Genomic DNA, 11,816 nt, shown 5'->3' on the forward strand with positions numbered 1-11,816 from the left:
CGTCCTGGCTGGAGGTAATGTATATTCATTGTGAGGACACTGCAGTAATGCTAAAGTGTATTTATGTGGCTGCACATAGCGATATAGCTATATCGCTATGTGCAGACTAAATGAATGGAGAAAAGTGTATGACGCTGATTGGTCAGCATCATACACTCCTCTCCACAACGCCCACTTGGCCAAAAAGTAAAACACGCCAGTTGTCCATTGAGAAACTCATTAGCATAAAGCTAATATAGGTCATAACTCCGTCAAAAATGGATCGTTTTTCTATATAAAAAAAAAAACTGCTGTAATCTACATTACAGTGCCGATCACATTATGTACTATATAGGCCACTTACAATCTGGTGACAGAGCCTCTGTCACCAGATTTTGCAACCCCTATCTGCTATTGCAGCAGATAGGCGCTGCAATGTAGATTACAGTAACGTTTTTATTTTTAAAAAACTAGCATTTTTTGGCCAAGTTATGACCATTTTTGTATTTATGCAAATGAGGCTTGCAAAAGTACAACTGGGCGTGTTGAAAAGTAAAAGTACAACTGGGCGTGTATTATGTGCGTACATCGGGGCGTTTTTACTACTTTTACTAGCTGGGCGTTCTGACAAGAAGTATCATCCACTTCTCTTCAGAACGCCCAGCTTCTGGCAGATCACGCTGTGACGTCACTTCCCCAGGTCCTGCATCGTGTCAGACGAGCGAGGACACATCGGCACCAGAGGCTACAGTTGATTCTGCAGCAGCATCAGCGTTTACAGGTAAGTAGCTACATCGACTTAAATATAAAATAAAAACGTTACTGTAATCTACATAGCAGCGCCTATCTGCTGCAATAGCAAATAGGGGCTGCAAAATCTGGTGACAGAGCCTCTTTAAAGGAACAGTGTCATCACAAATTATTTTTTTATATGTTAAAGATGTTAGTGCTTTATTAAAAACGTTTATATTTGTGTGTTTGTGTTTTACTTTTTCTTATTTTTACACTTTTTCTTCCCTATGGGGGCTGCCATTTTTTGTTCCATTTCTGTATGTGTCGATTAACGACACATACAGACATGGAATACGGCAGCCACAGTCCCATAGGGACTGCGAACGGCTCCCGTCCCATTCACTTGTGTGTACGGCGTCTGTGTGGGAACTGCGCATGCGCCGCTCCCACACAGTCCAATTTGAAATTGGCGCCGTCCGGCGCCATTTTCCTGTGGACCGGAAGTCGCGGCCGGACAGTAATATTACTACTTCCGGTCGCGGCTTCCGGACTTGTGCACTTAGACCAGCGGCAGCAGACGGAGCGGACGGGCCGGAGGGAGCCGCGGCGGCAGGAGCAGGTAAGAGATTTCAATGTATGTTCGGGTTTGTGTTTGTTTACTACTGTATGTAAACCTACTACACTGTGTGTTAGCTCAAAAAATGGCGACACAGTGTAGGAGGTTACACCGTTCAAACCCCTCGTTTATCCCGGCACTAGCCAGGATAAAGGAGGGGGGGGGATGCTGAGAGCTCACTAGAGCGAGGGCTTTTTACCCAATTTTGCAATGCTGCAATTTTGGGAATAGCTCCATCTAGCGACCAGAAATGGGAAATATTATAAATTAGAATTAATTTATAATATTTCCTGACTCGTGAAAAAAATAAAAAAAATTTGAACAATGTTTAATCACCCACACACTAAATGTTTAATTAAAAAAAACAAAAAACATGTTTTTCTGGCAACACATTCCCTTTAAAGTAGTTACTCTTTGAATAGAGCTTTGTGTTCAGATCTGGCAAGGATTAGAGGTGAGCAAATAAATTTGCCTGTTTTGAAGTTGTGTTAATTTGGTAGTCCACAGAATACAATGAGATTATTGACCCTCCTATTATGTATCATAGCTTTGACAAAAGCACATCTCAAACTTGGTGAATTCCCCAATGAATCTTAATGCTATTTCTAGTGAGACTACAGATTAAAGGGAATGTGTTGCCAGAAAAACATGTTTTTTTTTTAAAATTTAAACATTTAGTGTGTGGGTGATTAAACATTGTTCAAATTTTTTACTTTTTTTTGGCACGAGCCAGGAAATATTATAAATTATTTCTAATTTATAATACTACCCATTTTTGGCCACTAGATGGGGCTGTTCCCAATGTGCAGCATTGCAACATTGGGTTAAAAGCCCTCGCTCTAGTGAGCTCTCAGCATCCACCCCTCCTTTATCCTGGCTAGTGCCGGGATAAACGAGGGGTTTGAAAGGTTTAACCTCCTACACTGTGTGTCGCCATTTTTTGAGGTAACCCACAGTGTAGTAGGTTTACATACAGTAGTAAACACACACAAACACTAACATACATTGAAATCTCTTACCTGCTCCTGCCGCCGCGGCTCCCTCCGGCCCGTCCGCTCCGTTTGCTGCCGCTGTTCCATGTGCACAAGTCCGGAAGCCGCGACCGGAAGTAGTAATATTACTGTCCGGCCGCGACTTCCGGTCCACAGGAAAATGGCGCCGGACGGCGCCAATTTCGAATAGGACTGTGTGGGAGCGGCGCATGCGCAGTTCCCACACAGACGCCGTACACGGCAGTCAATGGGACGGGAGCCGTTCGCAGTCCCTATGGGACTGTGGCTGCCGTATTCCATGTCTGTGTGTGTCGTTAATCGACACACACAGAAATGGAACAAAAAATGGCAGCCCCCATAGGGAAGAAAAAGTGTAAAAATAAGAAACAGTAAAACACAAACACACAAATGAATATAAACGTTTTTATTACAGCACTAACATCTTTAACATATAAAAAAATTATTTGCGATGACACTGTTCCTTTAAACAGCAGCCTTCTCTTCTAACAACTCCATAATACACAGAAAAATCATTGTTGCCCTTATTCAGACGGCTGTAATGCAGCCACATGTTAGAGTCCGTATTACATCCGAAAGTCCCAGCCTGACCGCAGGTCTAATGACACGAATCTCGGTCGGGCCAGGAATTGCAGCTGTAATATGTATGCTAAAATGCGGCCTTATATTGCTGCTCGAATAACATCCAGCATGAAGACCAGACAGGAGCAGAGATCTTCCCGGAGTAAACATGCTGCACAGTCCCCTTTCCGCATAGTGGGCTTTCACAGCTCCGAAGCAGGAAATTTCAGAGAGCAGACAAAAACTAGTGAGATCGTCTGCTCACGACTGCATTTGAAAAGCGAAGTTGGCTCAGCACCCTCCAACATAATGCTATTATACACATACATTTCTGGCAAATCTCATTGACAGGCTCTGCTAAGAAATGTTTGTAGTGGTTTCCCCCACTATCCACATACCTAAAACGATTATATAAGTAGAAGGGTCATAAAAGAACAGGTACAAATTTAAAGAGGTTTTCCCATAAAAAAACATTTGTCACCTATCCAAAATATAGGGGCTAATTATCGGATCGCTGGGGATCTGCCTGCAGGAACCCCCCGTGATCATAAGAATGCGCTTCACCGAACTGTGCGAATGGGACGGCAGTGCGCCTGCGTGGCCACCGCTCCATTCACTTTCTATGGGACTGGCTAAGATAGCTGAGTATATCGCTCGGCTATCTAAGGCTTCGTTCACATCCGTGTCAGGGTCCCGTTCTGACATTCCATCCGAGCTTCCCGTCAGAACGGGACCCTGACAACCAAACGGAAAACCGTAGGTCTCCATTTTGCATCCCCATTAATTTCAATGGTGACGGATCCGGTGCCAATAGTTCCCATTTAACTACGGAAACGACGGAGCCCTTGCACAACAGACAAATGGAAGCCATTGGCACCGAATCAGTCACCGTTGAAATTAATGGTGATGCAAACGGAAACAATATGTTTTCCGTTTGTTTCAGTCAGATTCCCGTAACGACGTGAAGCTCCGACAAAACGTCACCCTGACGCAGATGTGTAGGAAGCCTTTGTCATCTGTCGATAGGTGATAAAAGTTGCTTATGGGAAAAGCCCTTTAAATACATGAGCCCCGTTTTTTTAATACAGCAGTGCACATAGGTTTACAGCAGGCCTTTACAGACAAGTGTTTATTTGCAACAAAACGTGACTGTCAATCTTGTGACACCAGCTGAAAATCAAGCCATCATCCTACATGATAAGCGGCACCCACAAACTCTGAAACGGACAGTAACTTTTCTATTGAATTTTTCATATAAAATGAGAAACCAACAGTGCAGCAAGCAATCTTATTGGAAAAACCACCATCACATTGTAGCAGACGAGACGCAACACCATTGCACGTGTAACCTAAGGTAACAAGATATTGGACACTACTGCTAAAAACACGATCACCAAATAGAATTGCCTTTGTTTAGAAGCTCATGTGATCTGTGCTGACTGAGCTATTGATTCCGTCAAAACAATGGAACCCGTTCACAACGGTGACAAACTGAAACCATTAGTAAAGTTTCCGTCACCATTGAGATCAAGCTAGGGTTTCAGTTTGCCTTTCTGTTCAGGGGTTAACCCGACGGAAACCTCAGGACGGAACCCCTCAACGGAAGGGCAACGCTGATGTGAGCAGCGCCTTACTGACATGTGCCATCTGGCAACTAGGCAAAAAATAAAAAAACGAACATAAAACAAGTTTCCAAACAATCATTGAGGTTTCGTTCACATCTGCGTTGTGGCATCCGTTCTAGCGGATCCATTGAAGTAAAAAAAACAAAAAAAACAAAAAAAAAAATACGCTGTCTGATGCCAGACTGAATGCAACTGAAGGTAAAATATGTTTGACGGATCAGTAAAAAACAAAAAACAAAAACAAACAGACTCTGCATTTGTGTCAGTTTGTCATCAGTTATACTCCGTTTTTATCTTTGCATCTTAATTTGCTTTCATTTTTAGTCTGCGCATGTGCAGGAAAAATAAATCGATCCGTTAAACGTAATGCATAACTGATACAAAACGGATAGCATATCCGTTAGTATCGGTCATCCATTGACTTCAATGTTAAAAAAAACAAAAACGTAATGCTTCTTTCGGTCAGGCTTCAGTCGCTTTTGACGGAAATTATAGCTCAGCCGACTACGGTATTTCGTCTGTCAAAAAAAACGGAAACCTGACAGAACGGAGCCTAAGGCTTCGTTCACATCTGCGTTGGGGTTCCGTCTGAGCTTTGTCAGAACGTGACACTGAACAGACACAAACGGAAAACAGAGGTTTCTATTTCCATCACCATTGATTTCAATCGTGACTGATCCGGTGCCCATGGTTCCGTTTGTCTCGGTTGTGCTACGGACCCGTGGTTTTGCCGGAAGCAACAGCGTAGTCTACTTGAATTCAATGGTGATGGAAACGGAATCCTCTGGTCTGTTCAGGGTTTCATTCTGACGAAAAGCTCAGACCGAACGTCAGAACGGGACAGGAACGCAGATGTGAACGAAGCCTAACTGATGCAAAAATAAAACCCATTGAAATCAATAGGCTTTTTTACGTAAATGTTAACGTCCGTTCTTGTGGTCATCTGACCGATACGCTAGAACGGAAGACACAACGCAGATGTGAATGCAGCCTAAAGGATAAACAGCTAAAATCAACACTAAAGCCATTTTGTAGGTATAGTAACAATAACTGGACAGTGTGAATGCTAAAACTATCAATGATTTTGATTGATCATGCCTTCTAAAAATCATAGTTATTGGCCGCGCAATTTGTAGGTGCTTCTAGAACGGACGTTTAAATTTGGCCAGGGCCGTCTATAGGCAACAATAACGAAACTCCTCACCGCCAGTTATGAGGATCGGATAGAAATGTGCAACAGATCCTCACCAACCACCGATCATGTTGCACTGCAGCTATAAACCACAGTGAACATTTCTGCTTTTGTCAATGATAACAGGTTTTAAAGTACATTGACTGATATATAAAGGAAAAATCGTTATACGCCATTTTTAAAGTGGCTGCCCTGTCTTTTGATCAGGAACAATTCTCATTAAAAAGTACTCTGATCATCGCATCAAGCATTTTTTAATCGAACACAAACCTGACATACCCATTATAAGTAAATAGGGGATAAAATGGATCATGACTGATCAAAAAGGTTATAATGAATCAGTTATTCCTGACAAAAATATCAAACTACGTTTCCCTATGCGTGAGCAGCATAGTATGGGGGACAGGCCTGCCATACCAAATCATGCGCGGGTTGGGTAATCTGAGCAAACAAATACAGCGGACTTAAAAGTTATAAGTCCAGTGTATTCATAAGGTAACCAGTCATCATTCAGTGGAGAGGATGGCAGGGGGGGGCCCTTCCCTCATGGATATACCAGACTCATAACCACGAGTTAATGCTCCTATTACCCAAACTGTACAATTTTATTTTTGCGCCGTTCAGGCTAAAACGGTCAGTCAGACCTGTCTCCATACTGATCTGATGACAGATCCGCTTTAAATATTCAGTTCCCGAGCTGCACTAGTAGGATGTACGCAAGTATTTATTTTTTTTACATATGTTGGCAGCGAGAAAAATTCTGGATGACCTTTATATGACCAAAATACATACACCCCTTGAAAAGGTGACGATGCCACATTGCGGTATGGAAAATAAGACACATTTACAAAGTTCCTAACTCCAAATTAGAAATCTCTATGTCAAATCTTTCTGCTTCTGCTCTCCTGTATGAACAGATCCAAATAAAAAAATCCAATATATGTTTGTGGAAATGAAAACAGCCTGTTCACTGCACTTTATTCAACTAATAAAGTGCAGTGAAAAGAGGGCAGTAACAGCATTATTTCTGTATAGAGATATTGAATTCTATTGCTTGGCTGAGCACCACTATTATCCGTCCAGGTGTGGCTCTTATTGGAGGTCATCACCTGCGGAGCCGACCAACTTCTAATTCCTTTGTGTGGCACCAAATCAAAGAAAGTTTACATTAACATAAGATCACGAGGTTAGGCTCTGCTCACAATGGTCTGCAGAGCATCGCCCATTCTGGTATTCTTGAGGGCAAGAACAGTCGAGATATTTATTGAAGACGGAAAAAGCGGAACCCGATGACCCCCATTAAAGTTTGTCCGTGCGGTTCATTTTGAAAACAGATCCGTCACAGCTTCCATTATAAACATGAGTCATGAAGCTTCTACCTTTATTAACCATCGCTAATCTAAACCCTCACCTGTACACACCCAAAAATATCTACAATAATAAACCTGCATGACAAGCAAAAATGTCAGTCTACATAGAGAACATCTACTGTAATCACTACTGGACCTCATTTACATCATACGTAGAGAAAATCCATGGACAAAACTTTCATTTACCAAGTGGTTAGTTTATATTCATCTGTCGCCTTTTTACAGGTTGTACGTTTTTTAAAGCTGAAAAAGTTTAAGTAAAAAAAGAAGACCGAAAAAAAAAAAGTACTATATCTGCCTTATTTAGGCTCTGTTCACATCTACGTCAGAGCATCTGTTGCAGATTCCGTCCCATTTGACGGTAAAAAACAGCATGGCATGGAGCGCTATTTTTCTTGTAAAATCACGGACACTACGGCAGAAACCATTATTAGGCTATGTTCACACGGGGTCTTTTGCCGAGTTTTTTGACGCGGAAACCGCGTCGCAAAACTCGGCAGAAACGGCCCGAGAACGCCTCCCATTGATTTCAATGGGAGGCGTCGGCGTCTTTTTCCCGCGAGCAGTAAAACTGCCTCGCGGGGAAAAGAAGCGACATGCCCTATCTTCGGGCGCTTCCGCCTCCGACCTCCCATTGACTTCAATGGGAGGCAGGAGAAAGCGTGTTTTATGCCCGCGGCGCTCAATGGCCGCGGGCGAAAAACGGCGCGATAATTGCTATTCACACGGAGTATTTTGGGGGAGGAATATCTGCCTCAAAATTCCGTTTGGAGCTTTGAGGCAGATATTCCTCCCCCAAAATACTCCGTGTGAACATAGCCTTAGGCTTCAGTCACATCTGTGTCAGGACTCTGTTCATGGGTTCCATGGGACCTTTCCGCCAGGGGAACCAGTCAACGGAACCCTGACTGGAACAAACGGAAACAATAAGTATCCGTTTGCATCACCATTGATTTCAATGGTTACTGATCCGGTGCAAATATTTTCCGTTTGTCATCGTCGTTTAAGGGTTCCGTCATCTTAACTGAATTAATAGCGCAGTCGACTACGGTATTCACTCAGTCAAAACGACAGAGCCCATAAACAACGGTGACAAACGGAAACCATTTGCACCGGATCAGTCACCATTGCAACCAATGGTGATGCAAACGGAAACCTAAGGCTTCCGTTTGTTTCAGTCGGGGTTCCGTTCGTGGGTTTCCCTGACAGAAAGGTCAGACGGAACCCATGAACGGAGCCCTGACGCAGATGTGAACGAAGCGCAAGTCAACGTGTTCTGTCGGTGTCCGGCGATTTTGCCACTCTGTCAATTCCGTTCTGTCGTAGGGGCAGAGCAATGACATTGACAAACGCAGATGTGAACAGAGCCTTAGGGCGCTTTTACACAAGCCAATAATCAGGCGAACTAGCGCTCATACAAACGCTCGATCTGGGTCATCGGCCCGTGTCACATGTCCAGCAAACGACTGAGAAAACGCTCGTTTGTCTTGTGATCGGATCTTTTAAGCGTGCATTGTCAGCGGCGCATCTCCCCATGTAAACAGGGGTGTGCTGCCACGATGGCTCCATGTAAATAACGCTACACAAGCACGAATTGACGTGCTATACTGCCACTCGTCCGGACCTTTACTCTGCGCCATTCTTGTACTGCGCTCTCAGAGCTGATTTTCAATGACACGACCGAAACGGTCAATCACCACCACATGACATGCCACACGGACACCGCATCATTACAGCTCGTAAACAAAGAACCGGCAGCGTGGGAAAAGGGCAAGTTAATAAAATAGCATGTGACAATAATGTTTAGGATTATAACATTTAGCTCTGATAAGCCACCAATGTCCAATCAGCGAAGTACAACCTTTGTGACTTGCTCTGGTTACTAGAATTAAGTGACGAGCCGACATCAGACCCACACCTGCCATGGCAACCGGATAATGCAGGGGTCCTTTTAATTAGAATAGGACCGCTGCACAATACTCGCCGGGTGTTGTACGGTTGCTGTGGCAACTGTACTGTCAACGTGCAGGACAGGTAGGCCGATCGCAAATTCGGGGTACCTTTTAAATATGTATTTTTTAGGGAAAGATACCCATAGGGCTGGTGTCAGCCACATTTCCCAAAGGCCTAAGGCCTCATGCACACGACCGTATTTTTTCACACCCGTAAATACTGGCGTAAATACGGGTCCGGTGTCACACGTATTCCACCCGTTTTGCACCAGTATTTACGAACCCGTGCTCGTAAATATGGGTCCGGTGTCACACGTATTCCACCCGTATTTACGAGCACGTTTTTGGCAGCAAAATAGCACTGCACTAATCGGCAGCCCCTTCTCTCTATCAGTGCAGGATAGAGAGAAGGGACAGCCTTTTCTGTAATAAAAGTTAAAGAAATTCATACTTACCCGGCCGTTGTCTTGGTGACGCGTCCCTCTCTTCACATCCAGCCCGACATCCCTGGATGACGCGGCAGTCCATGTGACCGCTGCAGCCTGTGATTGACCTGTGATTGGCTGCAGCGGTCACATGGCCTGAAACGTCATCCAGGACGTCGGCCCGGATGTCGAGAGGGACGCGTCACCAAGGCAACGGGCGGGAGACCGGACTGGAGGAAGCAGGAAGTTGTCGGTAAGTATGAACGTCTTTTATTTTTATTTTTTACAGGATAGGGGATACATGTCTTGTTTATGGCAGAGCGGGGAGATACCTCCCCGCTCTGCCATAGTTTTCATTGTAGTCCCGGCGGTAGTTACGCCACTGGGCTGTGGCCTGCAGACCGGGTAGTCCCCTGACCTCGCCTCACCTCGCAACGCTCCCGTAATCACGGGTGAACACACGCAGCCACCCATGATTACGGGAGCCCCATAGACTTCTATGGGATGCCCGTGCCGTTATTACGGCATGAAATAGGGCATGTTCTATCTTTTTTAACGGCACGGGTACCTTCCCGTGAGCAAACGGGAAGGTACCCGTGGCTAACAGAAGCCTATGAGCCCGTTATTGCGGGTCGTAATAACGACCCGCAATAACGGGTGTTTTTACGGTCGTGTGCATGAGGCCTAAGAGAGTGAAATAACAGTCCTATAAAAGCTGGGTGGTAACTTAAAGCTTCTAGGCCCCAAAGAAAATCCATAACAGTCCCCACCTATTACATGCCCTTCATAATGGGGCAGAGGGGGCCTTTGGTCTCCCTCAAGCACCAGGGCCCGGGTGCAACAGCTATCTCCGCACCCACTATAGCTACACCCATGCCTGCAGGAGCTAAAGGTCACATCCGGAAAAGCTGGGCTGTAACCAGAACAAACAAAACCAAGACAAGAAACAGCATAAACAGTTTTACGGAAGACGACGAGCCAAAAAACGTATATTTACAGGAGATTTTATAACCTTCTCTAACCTGTGGCGCTCTAGCTGTTGAAAAACTACAATTCCCAGCATGCCCTAAAAGCCGGCAGCTATCGGAGCATGATGGGAGTTGTAGTTTTCAAGCAGCTGGAGTCACACATAGGGGAAAACCGCCCAAAACTGCAAGTTTACATAAAACACGGACTGCATAGGACCGTCCAGCTGTACTACAAGTACCAGCCTGCCCCGGGATAGACGTTGCAGCGCTCACACGAGGCTATAACGGCGCGCGCAGACTCATGACTACGTGTCTCTAAGCCCATGAGCTCGCAATTACCACAACACAAGCGTGAAACTCCGCAGCCGCACTCACACCTCAACATATTCCGCCCACGATAGTATCCTGTCACACTGAGGCCTAGCTGGCGTCCCGCTCAACACGCACTACCGCCGTCGCCTTTACTCACTTGCTCGGGAGGGCCTTCCCCGCTTGCCATCATTTCTCCACCGAAAACCGTATCCGAGCGCGTCCCTTAAGCTATCCGAGCACACCGGGCTCCGTTCTGCCCTCAGCGCCCGACCTCACTCACAAGACGGTAAACAAAATGGCGACTAAAGAAGAATAAAAAAAAAAAACCGCTGTGCAGTGCAGTGGGGATCATCACGGCTAAGTCATTTTGACACAGCGCCGCAGCGGGGTAACAGGAGATATTGCAGCTGTGGAGGATTGCAGTTTAGCGTGGTTAGAAAAAAAAAAGTTAATTCATTAACCAAATTTCAACAAAAGGAAAGTTTTCTTCCTAATTCTAATTTTTTTTTTCTTGAATATGATTTCTTTTCATATGACTTGTCTGAGAGTGTCATAGAAGTGATGCAGAGCGGTTGTCATTTATTATTATTTATTTTAAAGCGCCATAAAGTCCAGTGTATAGATGAAAAAGGGTTTAACCCCTTAAAGACGCGGCCAATTTGAGTTTTTCATTTTCGTTTTTTCCTCCCCGCCTTCCAAAAGCCATAACTTTTCTAATTCGTCGTCAATATAGCAATATGAGGGATTGTTTTTTCGGGACAAGTTGTAGTTTGTCATGGCACCATTTGTTGTACCGCATAATGCTCTGGGAATCTGTAAAAAAAATAATTTGTGGGGTGAAATGGGCAAAAAACAGCAATTTCACAATTTTTGGGGGGATTTTGTTTTTACGGCGTCCATCAGGCGGTAAAAACGACATATTCATCTTATTCTACAGGTTGATACGATTACGGCAATACCAAATTTATATGTTTTGTTTTATGTTTTACCAATTTTCAAAAAATAAAACTATTTGCTAAAATAAAAAAATGTTTTGCGTCGCCGCATTCTGAGAGCCAGAACTTTTTTATTTTT

General features: G+C 44.4%; 1 protein-coding gene across 2 annotated transcripts in view; it reads right to left on the reverse strand.

Moving 5' to 3' along the window:
• The window catches only part of CSTF3 (cleavage stimulation factor subunit 3), a 73,789-nt gene extending 62,731 nt beyond the window's left edge, over positions 1-11,058 (reverse strand). For both annotated transcript variants that reach the window (XM_075837775.1, XM_075837773.1), the window contains exon 1: positions 10,900-11,058. In XM_075837775.1, coding sequence (XP_075693890.1) covers positions 10,900-10,932 — 33 coding nt within the window. In that variant the 5' untranslated portion in view covers positions 10,933-11,058. The remainder of the gene's footprint in view (positions 1-10,899) is intronic.
• Positions 11,059-11,816: the final 758 nt, after the last annotated feature.

The sequence above is a fragment of the Rhinoderma darwinii genome, chromosome 9 (assembly GCF_050947455.1).
Source record: "Rhinoderma darwinii isolate aRhiDar2 chromosome 9, aRhiDar2.hap1, whole genome shotgun sequence".
Taxonomy (NCBI): Eukaryota; Metazoa; Chordata; class Amphibia; order Anura; family Rhinodermatidae; genus Rhinoderma; species Rhinoderma darwinii.